Below are 22,767 nucleotides of genomic sequence, written 5' to 3'. Positions count from 1 at the left end.
CCGGCAGCGGGCGGAGCCGGCGCCGCGGGTGGAAGATGGCGAACGTGCAGCTGGAGTTCCAGGCCAGCGCCGGCGAGGGGGACCCGCAGAGCCGCCCGGTGCTCGTCCTGGGGCAGCTGCACAACCTGCACCGCCTGCCCTGGGCGCAGCTGCGGGGCAAGCTGCAGCCGCGGGTCACCGAGGAGGTGAGGGACCGAGCCCGGCCTGGAGCGGCTGCAGAGCCGGGAAAAGAGCTGGAACGGCGGCTGCTCGGGGCGGGCAGCGGGTCCGCGGGAGCCTGGTGCTGAGCGAGGGCGGCGGGCGTCCCTCCCCGCTGCGGCCCCGGGGGTGGAGGAGAGCGGCTTCGGGTTTGCCCCGAAACGGAAAAAATCACGGGAACGGAGGGTGCTCGGGGCGGGCGGGGGGTGCAGCCCCTGCGCTCTGCCCTCCGCCGAGCACGGGGAGCGCTGCAATTAGCGTAATTACAGGCACCCTGCCGGGGGGGGGGGGGGGGGGGCAATGGTGAGCGCTTTGCACCGCGGGTTTTCGTCGCTAAACGTTGGGCAGGGTTTTTTCTGGAGTCCCCACTCTCTTAGGGCGGTATTGAACCACAGTCTTTGGGTTATTTTTAATTAAATTGCTATCATAGAATCGTGGAATGGTTTGGGTTGGAAGGGACCTTAAAGCCCATCCAGTTCCACCCCTGCCATGGGCTGGGACATCCCACTGGATCAGGGTGATCCAAGCCCCATCCAACCTGGCCTGGAACCCCTCCAGGGATGGGACAGCCACAGCTTCCCTGGGCAACCTGGGCCAGGGCCTCACCACCCTCATAGTGAAGAAATTCTTCCTAATGTCTACTCTAAATCTGCCCCTCTCCGGTTTATACCCATTGCCCGTCATCCTGTCACCACAAGCCTTTGTAAACAGCCCCTCCTCAGCTTTCCTGTAGCCCCTTCAGGTACTGGAAGGTCCCTATAAGGTCTCCTCGGAGCCTTCTCTTCTCCAGGCTGAACAACCCCAACTCTCTCAGCCCATCCTCATATGGGTGGTGCTCCAGCCCTCTGATCATCTTTGTAGCCCTCCTCTGGACCCGCTCCAACAGCTCCATCTCCTTCTTATGTTGAGGATTCCCGAACTGGACACGATATTCCAGATGAGATTTTTCAAGAGAGGAATAGAGGGGCAGAATCTCCTCCCTCACCTTGCTGGCCACGCTGGTTTCGATGCAGCCCAGGACACCGCTGGCCTCTGGGCTGCGAGCACACAGCTATATGAGACAATAACTGGAGACTCTGAAATCATCCATCCATTTATCACTAGGAAAACTGTCTGAGCTGAAAAAGGCTCTGAAGAAGCCTTTGCGCTAAATGGTGTGCTTTTAAATTTTGATTCGTTTGGCTTAAAAGACGTGTTTGGAATGGAAAGTACATTTGTATTTTCTGATTAATAAACAGGTTTTTTTAACTTCCCATCTCTTTTCCCTCTAGAGGTTATTACATTTAAAAATGCGTGTATAGGTTCTTTGTTTTCAACACCTAAAATCCTGCAATTAAAGTGTGCCTAAATGTAGTGGGAAGGAGATAGAAAGAGAAGTCTGATACAGTTCTTTGTCTTTAAATTCTTCTTTTCTCCCCAGATATGGCATTCCGCTTTAAGCACTCTGAATCCAAACCCCACCGACAGCTGCCCTCTCTACCTGAATTATGCCACTGTGGCCGCTTTGCCTTCCAGGGTCAGCCGACACAATAGTCCATCTGCAGCACAGTTCATCACCCGCCTGGTTAGAAATTGCCTCCCAGGAGGTGTCAACAGATGTATTGTCGTAAGTGACTCTTTGAAAATGCTTCTGGTGAAATGCCTAGTCAAGTGTTTTCTCGACTTTTCAGGGTTTTAGCTGTATCCAAGGAGACTGGAAGTGGGCAAGTTCTACCGATAAAATTATACTGACATTTATAAATGGGTTTGCACTGATGTGTAAAACAAGACCTAACTATAACAGTTTGCCCATGCATGAGTAGTTGGAGGGAATTAAGGTTGGATATGTGTGGAATGTCTTCAACTAGGAAGATGGAACCAGCAGTGGCTCTTTTCAATTTATGACATTAGCACATGCTTTGGAAGATTGACAAAGCCTGCGTAGGGAGTGCTATGTCTGTATTGCATAACCCTTGTAAGGTGCCTTGTTTGTGTTATTCAGTGAGTTTTGAAAGTCTTAATGCAAACTAATGCTCCAGTGTGAGTCCCTTGCAGGACAAGCTCTTGGACTGCTTTGGTTATCTTTTGTATGAACCTGATGGATTTGTTATTTGTTTCTATGGCTTCTCCACATTGATTCAGATTTCTAGGTGTTTAGAGAAGACTCGTGGAATCAGTGTCAGTAACATAATCTAATTTTACTCTTCACTTGGAAAACTTATTTGCAAGAGTGATAACTCTACTTAATTTTTTTTACCTTATAGTTAACTTTGAAAATGCCTAGCTAAAACCGCTTTCCATTGGTAGTTGCTGTAATGAAACTCAGAAAAATATTCCGTATGTTAAAAAGCTTTTGGGTTAATATCAGCTGCATTCTCATATCATTTCTCGTTTCATTTGTTTTGAACAAGTATTGATGGTTCCCATGCTTTTTCTGTCTCAAACTGTAAGTTAACCTGTGTTAATTGCGCTGGTATAATTAAAGTAGTCCTGCTCCCTTATAAGGATGTACTAATTCCCACACAGTCAAGTCCAGCTGTGTAATTAATTTCCATATGGGAAACAAACTGAACCAGTTCAGATGGGAACTGTTGGTACTGCCACCCCATCCATGCAAAACACAAATATGAATATGTCTTGATTCAGACAGCAGTTATTCCAGCCCCCTTCGCCAATAATATTGCAGGTAACAGATCCTTTTAAGTGTAGTCTTCCATGTTCCTAATGTTGTCTGACTTGTTTCTCCTCTGGCTGGTGTTTCAGATGGTCTGTGAGCGGTCTGAAGTCTTCGCTTCTGCTTGTGCATTGGCCAGGGCTTTCCCATTGTTCACACATCGATCCAGTGCATCAAGACGCACAGAGAAGAAAACAGTAACGGTAGAGTTTTTCCTGGTTGGACAAAACAATGGACCAATAGAAGTGGCAACGCTTAAAGTAAGATTTTGATTCTTTTCCCTCATCAGTTGTTTCTGTTATTCCCTGAATGTTTTTTTCTTCAACTTGTTATGTGCACAAATACATTTGCCTAAGGCTACATATGGAATAGGTCTTGTAAAGTAATAAATTATCCTAGATCAAAGTTCCTTGAAACTGATCGGTCCACAGCACCTGTGAGTAGAAATATTGAACATATTCCTACAGGAGAGGCTGAAGATGTTATTCAGAATTGGGATTTTAAGGGAGGAAAACACCAAACAAGTAAGGATAGAAAATTTCTCATGTTTATCATAGATGCAAATAGTGTATTTTTAGCCTCTAATATTACATTGCCTTTGGTGTGTGGGCTTCTCAATTTCTGTTACCTGGGCAAAATCTGCGTGTGGGTGAATATCACAGTGAAGTCACTAAAAATTGCTTATTCTGGGATCACATATGGCCTCTGCTATTTCTGTCTGATGTACCTCTTTGGCTGTGTTTTTCTCGCATAACTGTAGCCAGAAGCATGACGCTAAGAAATGATACGGAGTGGAGATGAGCTATACATAACAGTTAAATATGTCTAAGTTGTCTTTCAATAGCAGATAAAGACTGTTTCCCTTGTGTTTGACTGTTACAGAGAGGGAGCTCCACATTGGGTAACTTTTAGTCATTCCTCTTCAAGACCCTGACTTAAAAGCTTTTCCAAAGTTTGCCTTTAAGCCTTTGGGCAACTTTCTCTTCAGCGCTCGAGGTTCTGTGCTTCAGAACAGATGGAGGCTCACTTCGCTGGTCAGTCAGTGAGGTTATACAAACTTTCTGGCAATGGATTTGACAAAGGAGACAGTGTTGCTTCCTCTGAAATTCACAGAATTGCAGCTTTAGGGTTTTATTTTTTCTTTCAGTATCTTTCCCTTCATACCTTGTCCTTATTCTATTAACTGATTTGGCCACAGAAGATGATGCCAGACCAGCTTTCAGAAAAGTGACAAAGACAGACGCACTATGATTGCAACTGCTGATCACTCAGTTTTCCCAAATTAGAAAAGAAACATAACTGGTGTCAAAAATAGTTCCTTCACATAGGTAGATTCCAAACCACTTGGGTTATTTATAACTAAAAAACAAAGCTGAAATTATTTCTACCTCCTGTTCTTCCACTTGATGTCAATGCCAAAACTATTACTGGCTTCCTCCAAGCAAAGTTTTTTCCCCTTAAATTCAACCAACACCAGACAGCTAATGTAGAGCATGGGGGAGGCGTGTGATGGTATTTTAGTTAAACCTCTCTCTTGGTATGTTGCTCTGTTTTGCACCTACTGCATTGTCCAGCATATTTTATGGGGAGGACTTGCAGAGATTGTTATAGTTTTACGAGGCACTTATTAAAGGCTGGCATCCTCCAGGTTCTCCAGAGTACCCTGGAAGCCAAACCCAGGCACAGCTTGTTTCTGTAAGTCATATTGTTTCCTTCAGACTTGACCTTTGGGTTAGAGCACCTCCGTTTACCTGCATGGCTGTAACGGTGAATCACTCCAAACCTGACTTGGCTCCTGATGAGGTCCTTATCCCTTTAGGGGAAGTAAAGCAATCAAAGTAATTGTAGGGAATTGGGCACCGTTCCAAAGCAAGCCAAGGTTTATGAGTCTGCTGGGGTAGGGAATGTAGAGTCCTTAGGCCAGTCTGGCCAAGCCAAACTTCAGATACCTCAGCAAAAATAACTGTCCCACGCCTCAGATTCCTTTGTAACGCATCTTGACTTGCCCTTCTGTGTGTGGTCCTCAGCATAGTGTGGCTACTGAAAAGTTCGAACAAAGTTTCCTACCACCTCAAGTTGTTTATTGCCAGGAGTTAAAAGTTAAAGCTTGCTCTGTGGTGCCCCTTTTGTCCTTTTTGCCAGGAGGATCCTTCTTTAACGAAGCAGCCTCAGCATGCTCTCTCTTGACCATTTTGATTCTGTCCACTCTTGCTTAAATAAGTTTTTACTCAGTCCAGTAGGTGAGGGTTGGTACATTTTGCTACAGGAACGAGGAAACAGATGCATGCATGTCTTACAGATATGAAGTATTCCACGTGCCCCATGGGCCTGCCGTATAGAATGTCTTAGAGTAGTAATCTTTATTGCACTCTACACAGCCATTCTGCCTGCCGTGTATAAACTCTGCGGTTTCCTATGTTGTAGATAATGTAATCTCTGCAGGTTTCCAGCCCAAGCAGCCTACAAGCTTGTTGTGATTTCCTGAATTTGCTTGCTTTTATCTTTCTTTCCTCCACCTCACATTGCCTCCTTAGTCTCCCTCTGATAGTGGAGAGGGCTACTAATTTTGCCATGTGAATTCACTGTAGGAAGGTATACAGTTGCTTAGAAATTAGAGCTCAGGGAAAAACAAATTAAGCTTAACACATACAAAAAGTAATGGTTAGCTTGGTTGATGTTATTTAGTACTGTACAACTGCCTGTGATCTGTTGCTGTTAAGCATAAATGTGCTCCAGAGGAATCATGTATGGTGTAGCCTGCATAGGACTAAATGCAAAGCTATGCAGAAAACCAGCCAAACCAAGGCCAGTTCTCAGGTGTCCTTGCTTCTTTTTATAGTGTCTGGCAAGTGCTACAGAAGGAGTCAGGCTGGCTGCTCGAATTGTGGATACCCCGTGCAATGAGATGAACACGGATAACTTCCTGGAGGTAGGTAATACACCTGAAGAGTAACAGTTACTAATCGTAAGTCTAGCCTACAGTAATCAAGAACCTGCCCAAGGACGCTGAGACTCTTTCTTTGCCCTTTAATATCTCATAGAACTTCGATAAGTTGGAGCAAGGCAGCGTGTAAAGCTTGGGATAAGGCACTGGAAGTCAAAAGATATGACTTCATGATTTATTTTTTGCCAGTGCTAGTGTTGTCTTAAGCTTGATAGTGACAAGCTTTCTGAAACTGAAGTTGACATGTTTGCAAATGGGTTTATCATAAAGATCTGGAAAACTGTTGAGAATGAAAATATTCCTGTCCTATTGCACCGTGATCCAATAGGCGGAACAGCTGTCCTTTACCTCTGAAAATTTCTTTTATTAGTGGTGCTTAAAGGTCAATTTTGTATTTCATGCCATAGTAAGTCAAGGATGCCCCAGTGGGATTAGGTCATTGGAAGACCAGCACTACTCCCAAAATTGTGAATGTTTGTGTGTGTATGCATGCAGAAATCACCTAAAATCCTTATGTAGGTACCCGTATGTGCGGAAAGACACAAATGTGTCCTTCTGATGGCTGACTGACAATGTCGTTTTAATGATTAAGGAGATCAAAAAAGTCGGCAAGGATCTTGGGATTACTCCTAGCATTATTCGAGATGAGGAGCTGAAAGAGAGAGGCTTTGGAGGTATGTCTTGTTGAAAATTCACCTTTTTTTCCTAGCAGTTAATTGAAATGTTTTTCTGTCTTCATTGTGATGTTTTAGTTGCACATCATTAAAACAATTATATTACCTATAGTATTCCAAGATGTTTTACAAAACATAGCCAGATTGCCTCCCACAATCTTTCTTCCCCACAAGCAGTTTAATTCTCTGTTTTCAAGGTATCTATGGAGTTGGAAAGGCAGCTCTGCATCCTCCAGCACTAGCAGTTCTCAGTCACACTCCAGATGGTGCTACGCAGACCATTGCATGGGTGGGCAAAGGTATTGTGTATGACACTGGAGGACTCAGCATTAAGGGAAAGGTACATAAACGCTTGTTCTTCTGCAACCTTTGCTTACAGTGTTGTTTTCTGGTAGAAATAGGTCAGTTAATGTTTGTAGGAAAGGAAAGTGTATTTATTTGAGTAAACATTTGATCTGTTGCCATCCGTATAAACACAAACTGCCAGGAGAGAAGATCAAACAGAAGTCAAGGAACATTTTATAGAGCAGTTAAATAGCTACCTGATATTTTGTCCTTTAAGTGTTGTCCACTGCAAGGAGAAAGATAGAAACAAAGATGTTTAGTTTCTGATTTTGGAGACAGATCCAAAACCCGTGTGAGCGGGCCTCAGTGTGAATGTTGTAAACAACCTTTTTCTTTTTTCTTTTCTAACAAATTAGCAGTAGAGATTTAGTATTTTCCAGTTCTGGGGCAAGATCCACTGATAAGCAGTGTTTCTGTTATGGTGAAGCATTGTCAAGACCAGAGTTAGAAGCATCAGAAATACTAGTTTTAGCAGGCATTACAGTGGAATTCTCTTTCAAAGGATTAAAAAAAAAAATAAATCTGTGCTTCTGTTTGAACAGACTACTATGCCCGGAATGAAACGAGACTGTGGTGGAGCAGCTGCTATTTTGGGTGCCTTCAAAGCCACTGTAAAGCAAGTAAGTAAAATGTGTTAATTGATATCATGTAGCCTAGTATTGCCAAGGAGCTGTCTGGCTTTTGGATATATTCCCAGATATGATGGCCAGTCTAATCCCGAAGTTCTGACCTGCCACTTCTGTTGATGATCTTGAGCCTCTCTGCTCTTTCCACTATCTCAGGAAAGTATTTCAAATCTTTACTGGGATCTTGAGAATTGTGAGAAATTCCTTGAGTGCTATTTTTATTTTAAGAGTCTTGCCTGAATCTTAGGGTTTATTCTGCGGACTGAGTGGTTTCTGGTTCTTCGAAGCAGATTTATACCTGAACTATCCAGTGCTAATTTTGTTTATGCTGTGGGATTTGGGGCAGCTGTCATCCCCTTAGCAAAGAAGGGGATGAGTAGCTCTGGGCTATGAAATCTGTCCATATTCCAAATCCTGTGCCAGTTCTAATATTAACCTACAGGGGAAGTGGCAGCTCTAGTCTCATCAGGAGCTGCTTGTCATTTTTTTCCTATGGTCGGAAAATAGTAGAGGTCCTGAGAATAAGCCAGGTATTGAAATATGAAGAATTTAAAAAATCCATATTGTGCTTTAGCAATATGAACTGGGGAAAAGAAGTGGTCACTGCCAATAAGACTCTGCCCTCTCCACAAATCTAGTGGCTGAGTCTTGCTGACAGAGCAGCTATTGCCTTGAAGGAGCATCCAAAGTTCAAAGAACATTTACTGCTGCAGATTAATGCATAGATCTGATGGAAGCTTTGTCCAGGGGATGATCAGCGCGAAATTCCCATTTCTCAACAGTTTTGCTCTGTGCCTTGGCCCTAGCATCATGTTTGATGTGGAAATATTATAAACATCACAGTTATCTGCAGAGACTTAGAACTAAAACAGATATATCGGCTGCATCCCAGGCAAAACGGCTGGCTTTCCATAATGAAATTCTTTGGAATGTTATATCATATGTGTGCAATGGACAAGAGGTAGAACTTACACAGAGCTTTGGGAGAGTTTGAGAAAGCCATAGATGCGGTGTGTTCTTTCAGTGATTCTGTCCTTGTTCCTGAAGTAGTTCTGCGTGTAAATATCTGCAGTGAGAGAAGTTGCTTTCATGATCTCGGTAGGTGTGAACATAAGTGATCTGTCATTTCACGTGCTATTATTTTAATAATAAACTGGCAGTGATTTGGACAAACTGAGTCTGAAGAAGCTGTCGTACTTCACAGGAAACCTGCGCCTTTATTTGTGAAAACAAAGGAATGATCTCTCTACTCAGTTTTACAACCTCATGTAAAAAAACCTGTTAATGAAATCCCTGCAGAAAATGTATTCAGATAGGTGTGCTAAGAATTTGGTGTTGCTACTGTTTCAAGACTTTGTTTTTTAACGCTCTTAAGAATAGTATAAAGCTGGAAGAGGTTTAAATTAGATGTTCTTTGTCACAGGCTGAATTTGGAAGTGTGTTGGATAGAAAGCTTAGTGGGAAGAGGGACAGAGGTTATTATCCACCTTTAGAAAATATCAGGCTTTGTACTGTTCAACAGTTTTATAGTGGGATTTAAAAAGGCTGTGGATAGCAGAATTAAGCAAGTGATTTTTCCTAGATATATGCATTTCTTGCGTTGCAAGCTTCCCAACACAAAGGAAAGGAGAAAAACATGCTTTTACATTTTTGAATGGAAGCAGATTTTCACTTTTTGACAGTAGATTAACCACATCTCTCACTTGGAGGATGAAAATTCGATGCAGTCAAGTGGGAGATTGTGAACAGAGTCAGGATTTTTGCTGCACAGTCCATTTGGGAAGAGCAGAAGGTCATAGATGGAAGGTGATCTCATCAGCAATGCTGTTTGTCCACTGGCTGGACAAGAGTTACTTTATGGTTTCTAGATGCTGCCCGTTATTTTGAAAGGTTTTGATTGTTGCATTTGCCCTTTAGACTTCAGAGCACAAGCTGATTCAGCAAGTCCAGATCTCTTCAGCTATGGACTTTTATGAAGCGATTAACAGTAGCGCTGACCCTGTTTTCCCTAGGAATTTGACGGTTTTAAGGCTTGCTGTCCTGGTTGAGGAGGAACTATTTTCTTATTTGTTAGTTGCTGCTGGCTCCCTTTCTGTTCCTAGGATCACTTGCCACTGAAAGAAGATGGTACTGATCAATTGGCAAAGGGTTTCTGGATCTCTTCGCCATTTGTGTCTCGCATGCATATAGGCTTTCATTCACTCTCCAGTGTTACATGTTAGTTCCTCCTGACTGCTTTCTATAGCTCTTGGCTGCAGCTTCAGGGTATAAGACATTTGTGACATGTCTCCCATCTAATTAGTGTCATTGCTGTCAAGAAGTTGTAATCTCTTGTTGATTTCAGTCCCAATAAATTAGCTTGATGTGTATCAAAAGCTATTTCTCTCTCACTGTTATTACAGGGTTTTAAAGACAATCTTCATGCTGTTTTTTGTTTGGCTGAGAATGCAGTCGGACCACGTGCAACAAGACCTGATGACATTCATGTTCTTTACTCTGGAAAGTAAGATTGTCTATCCTATTCACAGAAACATTGAGAGGAAATATCAGGTTTGGTTCTCTTTATCCGAGTACCGTGTAGATTGTGAACCTGTCCTTCATCAGCTTCCCTAAATATTGATAATAGCATTTCAGACACCCACAGTATTGAGTTTTTAGTGTGCGTAGAGTTTCCTGTTGAGTATATAAATACATATGAGAATACATATCGTGTATCAGAAGTTTCTGTGAAGCACACAGGTTTATACTTTTGTTCAGTAGAGCCCGTTTTCGGTGTCCCTCTGTGGTCTGTGTTGTCTCAGTTGTAGAAGCAGACTAGCATTGTATAAGAACCTCTTGTTGTTTTAAGCTGAGTATGGTACTTCTTTGCATTGCAGTAGTTTGTAAAATCCCAGCTCAATATCCTGGATATTGCACAGGCCCAACAAGCAGACCTGACCGTGAAAGCAATACTATTATAACCCTTTTCCATGTTTGCTCTGCCCAGATCCTTGCAGCCAGGGCATAAGCAGCCATACAGACTTCCAGAGTCAAGGAAGGAAGCACATTAGATTTCAGTCTGCTTTCTCATCCGCTCTTCCAGTCCAGATAAATGAGTCTCAACTTGCAGCCTGAAGCACTTTTGCATTAAATGCCCTCTTTTCTTCCTAGAACTGTGGAAATCAATAACACTGATGCAGAAGGTAGACTGATACTGGCTGATGGAGTAGCTTATGCATGCAAGGACCTTGGAGCTGATATCATTCTTGATATGGCCACTCTTACTGGAGCTCAGGTATTAACAGAGAACTGCTAGCAGACAGAGGACGTGCATCCTTTTACTGTCTGTGAATCCCATGCTTCTTTGCCGCTGTCCTGCTGGTCTTTGGTGGAAGGCAGATACTGTGAGCTATTGTGATGGATAACGACTTCCAAAACTTGTGCAAGAGAAAGTTGCCAACAGCAACCCCAGTAAACTGTAATCCTCTGTGCACATAGCGTGTACCATGAATGTGTTACATTTATAACCGCATTACTCAAGTGGGGCTTTTTTTGTCCTTAATGCAACTTTTATGCTTTTGCGTAGTTAAAGAAAAAATGGAATTCTTCTACTGACATTAGCAGCTGACGTAAGCGATCCAGTATTCAATGTTTGCAATTCAGTAGCTTTATAATTAACAAAACTGATTTGATGATAGTGATTAGAAATGTTCTTGTCCATAAAATGCTTATATTGTACGTCATACACAGAATTGCACGAGTTCATATTTAATGCTATTGTTTTGTTATAGAAGGTCATCTTGATGTGCAGGGATTTTTGTGTTTTAATTTTATAAAAAATGAATTGGTCTTTATATCAGAAGGAAAATTGGTGGCAAATTATAGGAGCTTTAATCTTGCGCACATTGGTGTAAACATCAATGTTTTGAAAGTTTCTCGTGGTTCTGCAAAACTGATGTGGTGGTGGCTTCTGGATTTTGTGTATTTGGAAGGAGGCAACCTTTCCGGTGAATGAGGATGTCATGTTCAGACTATTTGTGATTGATACACGTCGCTGTAGTGTCCTCTATTTCTGCGTGTGTTAAATAGTTTATTTATAATTCATTGCTGATTTAATCTTATTTTTAAGGATAAATAACTGAAAAGTTATATGTTTTGCTTGCTCAGTAACTATAAAGACATATTTTTTGTAGGACAGAGGTCTGAGCAGGACAGACAAATGCAGACTATTTTGCTGCAGAATGGATTTATAGAGATATTAAAAGATGCAGCAGTAGCTGCAATGTCTTTGTCTACACTTAGAATTCTGCCTTCTCGTAGAGAAGTTTTAAGGCTTGGTGGTTTTGATAGATGGAAAGCAGCTGTTAATACTGAGAGGGAGTAGTATGAAATTATCCTACCCAGCACAGTTAAGGTTAATCCTTCCTGATTTTGTCTTGCGGCTCACTAGGGAATTGCTACAGGGAAGTATCATGCTGCTGTCCTTACCAATAATGAAGAGTGGGAGAAGGCCTGTGTTAAAGCTGGGAGGAACTGTGGCGACTTGGTCCATCCTCTCGTTTATTGCCCCGAGCTCCACTTCAGTGAATTTACCTCTGCTGTAGCTGACATGAAGAACTCTGTGGCAGTAAGTCTTTTTCTTTTGAGTTTCACTTATTACGTAAAAATGTGTGCTTTCTAGATAAGGTGCTGGCCTGTTTATAGCTGGCCGAAAGCTCTTTGTGCAGGCTGTAATCTTTTATAAATGGGCCATATAATCGTGGTCTTCAGTGTCTTTTACCAGGGGATTTTGCAGGCTGTATGTCACTACACTGATTTTGAGGGCAAATTTTAAGTAGGGTAGCCTGCTGCAAAGGTACCTTTGGGCTGCTTGCTTTTTAAACATGGTCCTAATATGAATTCTGAATTCTTGGATGAAAACTGTTTAAGAAGCAAAGACAGGTATTCATCAGATCATACGTAACCAGCAAAGACAGTAACTGGGAATGCAGGAAATTGAGGGCAGGGGCCTTGGGGACTGCTGCAGCTGCTTTTGCTGCGTTGGAGAGTTAGAATGTGCAGGTAAGTTCCAAAAACACTGTGGGAAGGAGCTTGGGCAGAAGAAGAATTGAGCTATCAGGGATTAAGTCAAAGTATAGTTGGTTTGCAACTATAACTTCATTAAGCTTTGAACTAGGTTTGCACAACTGTATTTTCTGTAAGCAAGAATAAAATATTGACATTTTCTCTTCTTCTATGACTAACTGTATGTTCATTCTTTCTGCAGGACCGAGACAATACCCCAAGCTCCTGTGCTGGGCTCTTCATTGCTTCTCACATTGGCTTTGACTGGCCTGGGGTCTGGGTCCATATAGACATTGCTGCGCCTGTTCATGCAGTGAGTATGGTCACATGAAATCCAACAATTTCCTGGGCAAGCAAGCTGTGTAGGAAAATTGCTTGTGCCTGCAGATATTCTGGGTTCTGTGCCATCAAATTCAAGGCAAGAGAATTAGGTGGAGAAGACTTCTTTCGAAAAGCATTGGCTCTTCATCTGCATTGGGAATTTCTTTGTTTTGGTAGCTTCATCTGTTTGTATTTTTCATTTTCATTTTGCAATATTCTCATGGTCACTTTAATCAGCAACATCTTTGATGTTGTAAACTTAGACAACTTCCCTGCTTTTCTGTTCATGGCAATAATCCTAGCCTTCCATTTTTATCCATATTGTTTGAAGATGATTGACCAGAGTTGATTATCCTGCCTGTGAACCTGCAGCAGAGAAAACATTTGTTTCCTCCTGGGGTTCTCCCCTCCTTCCTTTGAATGAAGGATAGTGTGTATTCTTTTTTTCCCAAAAAACAGGCCAATCTACTCTTCCCCCTCTTTTTTTTTTAAAACAGACTTGCTCAACTCACACTTCACATCCATGCTCCTGCTGGATGCAACATTCCCTGCCTTGAACATTGCTTGCATAAATCCATCCTCTGTTCTCATGCGAAACAACTGATGTATTGGTTTAATCTAACTGGGAGAGATTCCAGTAGCAGTAGGGATGCAGAAGCACAAGCTGAGCAGGCCTGCCAGGGATCCCAAGTGTTGAGTAAGCGGGTAAATTAAAACTGGATTCAAATTATTCAATCTGAAGCATGAATTGCTCTCTGTTTTGTTTATTTTTTCATAGGGTGAACGAGCTACTGGCTATGGTGTGGCTTTGTTGCTGTCCCTATTCGGAGGGGCATCTGAAGACCCTTTGCTAAACCTGGTGTCCCCTCTAGGGTGCAATGGAGACTCTCCTGCTGAAGATATGGAGAGGGATTCCAAAAGGCGGCGCCTGGTTTAACGTGCCCCTAGCCCTAAGTGACAGGGTGCATGGGTTACCTCACTTTGCACTGATTCATTCTCAAGCAATGAAAATGTCACGCATCAGAAATTGCCATTTTTTTTACTATCGTGATAAGATTTATTACTTGTTTCTGACAAAAACAGCCTGATTTCTTCGGTTTTTTTTTTAAATTATTGGTGCACACAGTTGCTGAACAATATCAGTGGTGCAGAGTCCAGGCTCGACTAACTGTATCAGGAAGAGGGTGCATCCTCCTCTGAGCTCCTCACAAAACCTAACTTAAGTGCATTAATGCATGAGAAGCTCTCTAGTCTGAAGAAGCAACTGCAGCTATTGCTAACAAAGCCTTTTGAATTACTTATTGTATGTGAGGTGGTATCAGACATTTCTGCAGGCCCCTCTACATCTCAGAACACGAACAAGGAAAAAAAACCTCTGTAGGCTTGGCTTATTCAGTGACAATTTAGCTTAGCAGCAACAGAGATGTAATGAGAAAAGGCCTATAGTTTTAATACGGTGCTGTTTCTGCATGTTTAATGTTTTTATGACCAGTAAAAATCGGCGAGAGTGGTTCGGAACATCTCTACGTAAATCTTTCACATACAAATTACAGAATGTATTCATGTTAAATGAGATTAAAAAAAAAATAGGGGGACTGTGATGAGTAAAATCGGTTTACAAAGCAGAGTGGCTTCTTGCTGCTTAGTAAATTTATTATTAAAGCAGCTTACATATCCCATGTGGTGTTTCATGGCATTATTTACATTTCTGAGAACACTGAGTGCTCCAAACGTTTGTGTGTGACATCATTACTCTGTTCAAATTCCTTTTCGCAGAGCTCATCTGAAAACAGACCTAACAGGGTAACAGCTTATACTGAAGGGTTTGAGGCAGTTTTGAAGGACTTACGCTAATTTACTTTGTTTGACCCAACAGGAATCGGGGATGCACAGGGTTAGTTTCTCTATAAGCCCGTCACAAGGAGCTTACAACAGTTTGGCTGGGACACCCACGGGAAATTACTTGCCCCAATATATGTAATGCCAGCAGCAGAGCTGGGAAAAGAGTGACCAAGTTTTAATCACTGCTGGTCCCTGCCCAGTGGCTCAAGTGTCAGCCTTTGGAAGCGTTTCTTGGCTCAACCCGAGTGTTGACGGTGAAAAATCCCACCCAGCACACACTTTTGGCTGCTTTGCAGATAAGTCAAGCTGAGTAGTGATGAATTACACCTTTTCCTGTGTCAGAGGTGATCTCTGGAGACAACCGGTCCTGGGTTTTACATGGTGTTCCAACAATGTGGTACACATCTGGTTTAGCCGTGGGTCTTCTTGATTAAAGACCTCGTGGAAAGCTTAACGCAGAAGGGAGAAAAACCATTTTTCATTTTGGACTTGTGGCTATATTTGTTTCTTGGGCAGAATGTAACTTCTTTCTTTTTTTTAAGCAGACCTTCATTACTTCTTACATTTGCGTCTCCCTTGCTGTTTTGGTTCTCTGGTCCACTTGACCATAGTTGTAGGAAGTCTAAACATAAATGAGCTCTGCCTTTGGCCCTTCTAGACACTTGGTATAAAGCACCATCTGGTACCAAAAGCTATCGTGGGAAACTTGTTGACGAAGAGCTATTTTTTACTGACTCAGTCTGACCACTGAAGCCAATGGCAAAATGTTTAAATTTCAGTGCTGTGAAACCAAGTTTTCAATCTCCTTCCTGTAGAAACAGTCTTCAAATTAATCAATTCTACTCTTGGAATTTCGTGGTTCGCCAAGCAGATTTTTACATAAATGAGGCAGATTTTTTGTGGTGTAAGGTTAAACTCTAATGTTATTCACTGAATTCAGCCAATCCAAATGAGAAATTAGATTTTGATGACTGGTTATCATATTCTTCAGTTTTGCTGTGTCAAAGGATGTAATTCTGCTGGATTTAATTTGGAAGTCACTTAATAGAAGCCATCTTTAAAAAGAAATATCTACTATTAAAGAAATTTAATATGAAATACCTGAAAAGCAAACAGGATAACTGTTTAGGAAATCAAAATTGAGAATCAGCTTGAGTTTGCTTAAGCAGAGAAAAATGAATCAATCCAACACCTAATAGTAAAAAGGTCTTAGGCTTCCTCAGAGGGAGCTATTTCCAAGATATAAAATAAAACCCAGAGCTTTTTCTTTCCAGTTCTGTAATAATATCTCTTGCTATTCCCAATGTACCACCTTTATTCCCTTCTGTTGAGATAAGAGGTCTATTCTCTAGAGCCAATGTTTAGGACTCCCACAAGACAGTAAATTGTGAGCTGTAGTCACCAAATACGGAGCTCGCCTTGGCATCATTCCTGTTAAACTTACAGTGTCTCTTAACCTCCCAACAAGAAGACTTTTGTTTCCTTCAAGACCCCCTTCCACCACCACCTGTATTTACTTACCTGCTTTCAGGTGATGGGCAATTTTAATTTCTGCTGCAGCACTTGTCCTGCACCGTCTTTGTATGAGACCTGGAAGCAGCCTACAGAAGGAGAGATCCCAAATCTTCCTTAGGAGTATCAGGTGCTCAGTGTCAGAAATGACTATGTGGGATAGTTACCAAACAGAAACACGCCTGCATCAAGCAGCAAAGCTGGAATTTGGTCTCCGCAGCTGCCACCCACCTCTGCTAAATCTGTACAGCCTAAAATGTGCATGTGGCAGAAGCTGTCTGGTGTTCTTATGGCCTCTACAACCGTCCTGAGCGAGTGCTCCACAATTGCTAACACACTTGGCTCCATGGTCCCTTCTGTGTGACGAGCATTTGCTTGTGGGAAAGAGTTCTAGACACCAGAGGCTGATTTCAGTGGATTTAGGTGACTACACTTGAAGTATATAGTAATGAGTGACAGGACAAGAGGAAATGGCCCCAAGTTGCGCCAAGGGAGGTTTACATGGAATATCAGGGAAAGTTTCTTTACCAAAAGAGTGGTGAAGCACCGGACCAGGCTGCCCAGGGAAGTGGTGGAGTCACTGTCCCTGGAGGGGTTCAAGAAATGTGTAAGCGTGGCACTTCAGGACATGGTTTAGTCAGCATGGTGTTGGGCTGACGGTTGGACTTTGTGATCTCAGAGGTCTCTTACAACCTCAATGATTCCGTGATTCTAAGATTCTGTATTCTGGCACCACTTAAGCAACATTAAACAGAAAAGCTCCTGTGCTGGGCAGCGTGTCCCCATGTAGTTCTGTAAAACTGTGCTAAGGACTGGATCCTCCACGCTGCAGGGCGCCCTGGGCCAACGCTTGAAAGATGACAAAGCAGCACAGGGCTCACCTCAGCATATATGCAGAGAACTGAAGCTTGGGGGCTCCCAAGCTCTAGGTTTCCCGGTGTCTTCTGGCTCCTTAGCTGCTTTCTGAGCAACTACAGGAGATGGAGCAGTGTCACGCGGGACCTGACAGCAGACTTTAGAAGCAGCGCAAAAGCAGGGAGGTTGTTTTCTAGGAATTAGAGTTTAAATTACCACAGCTGTGGGTCCAACACTTGTTAGAGGATGTTGATTATTAGGCTCAGGGTAATATACTCTCACAGGTTATTTCCTTCTCCTCGTTTCTCCCTTCTCATTTTCTCCTTGTAGCTTGTTACCTGAGGATGCTTCAGTAGAGGCTGATGCGGGCAGCAGGTAAGTTAGTGAGCTCTTCCTCTGTGGCCACCCGGCCCTGGGGGCTGATGGTCCATAGCACATCAGTGCCGCTCCGTATTGCGGGGACAATGTCCTCTGAGCAGTAGTTTGCTACAAACTGAGTGGCGGACTTGGGAGGGGAGGACAAGGGTGATCTGGTTCATTTGCTAAAGCAAAGAGGAGTTTTATGGCCGGCATCTTGTATGCATATCAGATTCTTGGATGAAGCTACTGGGTGAAGGGCATGGTGATTGGTCAGGTCTTTGTATGCTGCTTAGGTAAAAGGGATGCAAGTCCTCCTCTGAGTAGTCATGGTGAATGATAACTTAGAGGAGTCTGAAGGGGTGCTCTCAGTGCCACCTTTACAGCACCAGGGCTACGTGGAGCCTGGGGAGGTGAATCAGCCTAGTCCCTTACCAGAAATATGAAGAGAAAAGCTGCTCTGGAGGGTGCTGCGGTCTGAGTGCCAATGAGGGTAAACTGCTTCCCAGTGACTGCAGGGAGCCTGGCTTGGTGGGTGTTTGCAAATACCTCCTCCTGCTCTGGAACAGCATTTACTAGGGGTAACAAAATCTGTACTCTTGGAAGGCAGAAAGAAGATGAAGTGACACTTGCCTCACGCGTGTTTCTCATTCTCTCTTACCTCTTTTCCATAATTTTTTCCCTGCTGCTCTGTGCGTGGGACGGAGCAGTCTGAAGCTCACGTGTGAGGTGAAAGGACTTTCTCCTGTGTTGCCTCTTAGCTATCGAGTTTTGAACTTGTATGTCGTGCTTTGGTCAGAGGAAACTCATACCTCGTAACTAGACTCTGTGAATCCGACAGAGCTCCAGGGGCTGGTTGGTCACCCCGCCACAGACTGAAGGAGTGGCATAAGGAGCAAAGGGGGCCACACCGTATCAAACAGTACAAGGACAACACAGCCCCTGGTTCTGCATTTCACAATGATTTTCCTTTCCTGCCCCATAGGCTGAGGATATTTCTGCAAAGAAAGAAAATTTTAGTTAATTTGATACAGCTGTTCCAGGAGTTCTCATGAAAAGGGGCTGCACAACAGGAGTCACTCTCCTCAGACTCTCTCCAGCCTTTCATAATGAAGATGTTAGCATGTAAATCACAAACACAGATCCAGTTAAAGAAGCTGAGGGTTGTGTTACATATCTGGGTTCCCTTTGGGTGTGTTGTGCTTCACCTGTAGCCTCTGGTTTGAGTCCTGCTGGGCATCTGGGGTGGAGGGGTCATAGGCACCGACTGCTTACTTTGGGTATGGCATGGGAGTGAGAGGCGTGGAAATCCCATCCTGTTTGAAATCCGGACAAAATATTGGACAAATCTGCTTTTGGAGAACTGGTCTTTGTGACGTGGAGTCAAGCACATGCGTTCTAGGGCTGTTCTAGGTAAGTCAGTGCATCTGCTTATCTTCTAGTACCTATGAACAAAATTGCTGTTAATGATGTTTGTTACAGCAGTGGCGAGAGACCTGCTAAAAAAGCATCCATACGAGAAAAGGGTGCTTTTATGCTCTTCTGAATCAGAAGCTGCACAAAGCCACGCTAGAGAATCAAACTGATATTTCTCTATTTGTGTGTGTAAGGGACAATTATTGCATCTCATTCCTTGGTCTCCATTGTGGTTTGCGTCCTGGAAATTCTGTTGCCTTGATGTGTGATGACTTCTAAGCTCCAAAAGGGAAAGTTTTCAAAAACTGCACTGCGGGGTTGTTGCTTTTTTTTATTTCTTTTTCCCTTTCATGTTTTCTTTCAAACACTTCTTTTACGCAAAACCCACAGAGAGAGCTCCAGGCAGTGTCCACCCATATGAAACCAGATATTTTTTTCCATAATCTTTTTATAGATTTGATAATATTTAACTCAGCATGTATTAAAAATGTATGGAGTACATAAAATTCATTATAAATGTCACCAAACGGGCCAATGGCTTTTTAATATCGCTGCCACAAGACTGCATTTTAACCTATTTCCTGTCTGGATCCATTCCAGTGGCAATTCCAGGAGGGGAATATATTTAGTCTATATTTACCTAGTCTGTTTAACTTTCAGTTAGTGTCTTTGGCTCATCCCATGGCCGTGCTATTTTGGGATGATTTATATAGTATTTACATTAAATTCTGCTAATATTTCCTTGCCTCTTGAAGTCGGATTACACTATTTACATCTCAAAGGCAAAAGCTGGAGGAATAAGCAGCTGTTCCAGGCACCAGAGAGAATTTAGCGTAGGGGAGGCTGCCAGGAATGAGACCATGTGTCTGAAACGTTCATGGAGGAATTATGTAGAATTGGACCAGTCCCCCCTGAAGGAAGGGGGAAGACTTACCATAGTAGTTAAAAACATGGTTGGTATGTAGGGGTCAGCCAATAGCATTCAGATGTTGTTCTTGTTTACTAGAAAGATTTTCTGGTGTGCTTTCCATCAGTTGCAAACATCCTGAGCTTAAACCACAGCAGGGCTGAACTGTGGGTTCCCTTGTGGGTAGGACTGGGTTTGCAGTTTTTATGCTGTTGTAGAAACTGAAGGTCACTGCTGTGCTTACCCCTAAAATAATGATTGATGCAGTTGTATCTCCGCCAGAGCATTGCCTGGGACTGGACTGGGCTGGAGCCTCGCTTGGTCCTGTAGCCTCACAAACCCAAATAGGTGCATGTGACCAGAGCTGAGCCACGTGGTTTCTGTTAACCCTCCTGGAAATGAATGAAAAAGCAAGCAAGCGAGCAAAGAAACGTGGCTGTAGATCAAAGAAAATTCCCGTCTTGTCCCCAGGGGTGAAGCAAAGCAGTCAGTTAAAGGGCATAAACTGTGTCTCTTGCGCCGGTTCTGTGTGGTGTAGCGTGAGCAGTAGGGACAGATTAGGTGTGTGATTTCGCCTTTTACAAAGCTGAGACACACCTTCAAATCAAAGTTTTGATGCTAAGGCCATATTCTTTAAAACAGAAAATACTTTTTGGGTTTATAACAAAAGATAAGACAAAGCACATCCAGTGACCCTTAATATAACATGCATCAGAATTGGGGAAAAAAAAATCCTCTCGGTATGTATGAAAATTTACCTTCAGGGTTGACCTGTGAAGGAACAAAGCAAGCAGCTGGGTGAGATCAAAGTGCGTGCAGCCTTCCAGTCCCAACAATATTTGGCAGAATGATCGGTTCTCCTGCACTGATGGCACAATACGGTTTAGTGGAACAGGGAAAAAATCCAGTCTGTGAAACTATTTGACAACTATTGTTATCAGGGGGGAGGAAACCAAATTAGCTGGAGTTTTGGACTATAATTATTCTCAGAGGAATCTGCAGATTTTTTTTTTTTTAAGTATAGGGGGATGGTTCCAACAGATATTCTTAATGGTTTGAAACCGAAGAACAAGTCTTGCTCTGAAAGCTGGTGAAACTTGAGGGTGGATAAATATTTTCTCTTTTTACTCAATTTAGTTCTCATTTTCAAGTCAATCATCTACAGTTCATGAACAAAGTGGTTTAAGTCTTATATCCTTGCTAATACATTCTAACATTGGTCCTAAAGGACATTCATTGTACTTCCAATATGTCTTGTTTGCAAAGTTACTCCAGTACTAAGAAAATCTTTGGAAGTAGTGAGAAAAATGTACCTGTGTATAAATAATAGCTGTCATCCAGAAGCACTTTGGCCTTGGAACAGATAAAATTACTCAGAAAAAAATGGTCAGAAAAAAACAAAGGGAGAATTGAAGCAGAAATCCTATAATTCAGAATGATCACAAAACAGCAAAGCCTTTCTGGCTTGGACGCTGTAGCCTCGTACACAGCAAAGCACAAGGCAGACTGGTAAACCTCCTCTGACTCCTCCAGTTCATTGTCATGAAATACTCTGAACTGCAGAGGTCGAGGAGGTAAAAAAGCTCAGATGAATCATTTCTATTTTCTAGGAAAAAGGTCTGAGATTGCCGAACAGCATTTTGAACCCAAACTATTAAAAATCAGCCCACGGGATGGCATGATGGAACCTCCTGGGAACTGCAGGTGTGAGGTGGTAAGAGCATGGTAAGTCTTTCATAAAAGCTTTTGCTGACTTATCACTGATAATCACAGTCCGGAATACCACATTTGTCCTATGCTGATTTATAGGTACTAAAAGGGTATGAGTTATATTGCATCTGCTCAGTAGCCCCTCTAAATTACAGGGCTGTGCTTGCACATCAAACATGGCACTAACCGGTTACCAGATTACTTTGTCAAAAGATTAATGGTCTTTAAAAGGCCATAGAGACAATGTGCAGTGTGAAAATGGGCATCAGTTCCTGCTCGGGACGCTACTACCAGCCCTGGCGGAGACTGGAATACCGAGAGGTAGACACACTTACAACTGGTGTGCGCACTCCGTCGACCCAGCGATGCCAATTTAGGACAACAGATTTCTTTCTTTGTCCGCATGTGACTCAAGTCCTTATTGGAGGACTGGAAGCTCTTGAGTTCTCGTATCACTTCTTAGGATGCTTTGCACGGATCACGTGCTCATGTACGCATGGGTTGGCTTTACGTTTTCCTTGCCTGTTCGGAAATGGCTCACTTGCAGTGATTGTGACAGGAACTTGAGCTGAGCCTGCCTGCTTCTTCCCCCCTCTGAACTGATGGGGAAAGACATGATCTCCTGCAGTTAATGAGTGGTCCTCCAGGCTGGAAAGCTGAGCAGAGGAAGCAGGGGAAGGATTCATCTCTGGCATCGTGCCTTTGATGCTGTCTTCAGCTTCCATCTTTTCTGCCTCTTCATCTCCACTTACTTCTTGAGCATCGTGGCTCAAATGTGTTCTTTTGAACACCGCTGAACCTATCAGAAAAAAGGATTAATGGACTGTGATGATTTCAGGTGGAGGTAACAGAAGGCTCTTGCCAAGTGGCAGATCTCACCTGTGCTTCCCTATGTGCCTTGGGTCATTCTCCTCTTCACCCCCATCCTCAAAGAGGTGCTAACCACCAGTTCCAATCACTAAAAGACTGAAACTCAATGGAGCTCAGAGCTGTGTGAATGGTAGAGAAAGACAATTCTCCTCAAAATCCAAAGCAACTGCGCCTGTGAATCACGTATGTGCTGTTTGATGTCTTAGTGCGTATGTTTAACTTCTTTGTACAGAATTATTATAGTGTAATGGAACGTACAGTTAATGTTTTTATTCTCTTTATTAGTATTTTTAATGTAATTTTAATAGAGTTTAAGGCAGTCACTGAGCTCTAAATAGGAACATTGGGGAAAAAATAATTTTCCACGTACATTGAAGTATGTCAGGCAACAGTAGTGTTTGGGAGGGACAGAGTGGAAAACTGTACACATCTTGCTAAAATACACACAGTGCCCTTAATGTTCTCTTGGTGCAGCTCCAATAGAGCAGGAGGGT

General features: G+C 42.9%; 1 protein-coding gene across 1 annotated transcript; it reads left to right on the top strand.

Moving 5' to 3' along the window:
* NPEPL1 (aminopeptidase like 1) lies at nucleotides 1-14,481 on the top strand. Its single transcript, XM_054081705.1, has 12 exons — nucleotides 1-185; nucleotides 1,619-1,804; nucleotides 2,941-3,111; nucleotides 5,691-5,780; nucleotides 6,388-6,469; nucleotides 6,667-6,809; nucleotides 7,357-7,434; nucleotides 9,843-9,943; nucleotides 10,591-10,714; nucleotides 11,870-12,046; nucleotides 12,686-12,796; nucleotides 13,583-14,481. Exons 1-12 carry the CDS (start codon nucleotides 36-38, stop codon nucleotides 13,739-13,741), a joined length of 1,572 nt encoding a protein of 523 aa, XP_053937680.1. The 5' UTR covers nucleotides 1-35; the 3' UTR covers nucleotides 13,742-14,481.
* Nucleotides 14,482-22,767: the final 8,286 nt, after the last annotated feature.

The sequence above is a fragment of the Cuculus canorus genome, chromosome 16, assembly GCF_017976375.1.
Source record: "Cuculus canorus isolate bCucCan1 chromosome 16, bCucCan1.pri, whole genome shotgun sequence".
In the NCBI taxonomy this organism is placed as follows: domain Eukaryota; kingdom Metazoa; phylum Chordata; class Aves; order Cuculiformes; family Cuculidae; genus Cuculus; species Cuculus canorus.
Note: the sequence above shows the minus strand (reverse complement) of the source record. Positions and strands in the feature narration are given on the sequence as shown.

What these genes read in the sequence shown, in the direction of transcription:
- NPEPL1 (XM_054081705.1), top strand. Translation starts at nt 36, where the DNA reads ATGGCGAACGTGCAGCTGGAGTTCCAGGCCAGCGCCGGCGAGGGGGAC. An exon ending in AGCCGCGGGTCACCGAGGAG is followed by an intron (nt 186 to 1,618) that starts GTGAGGGACCGA and finishes TTTTCTCCCCAG; the next exon opens with ATATGGCATTCCGCTTTAAG. An exon ending in ACATGAAGAACTCTGTGGCA is followed by an intron (nt 12,047 to 12,685) that starts GTAAGTCTTTTT and finishes TTCTTTCTGCAG; the next exon opens with GACCGAGACAATACCCCAAG.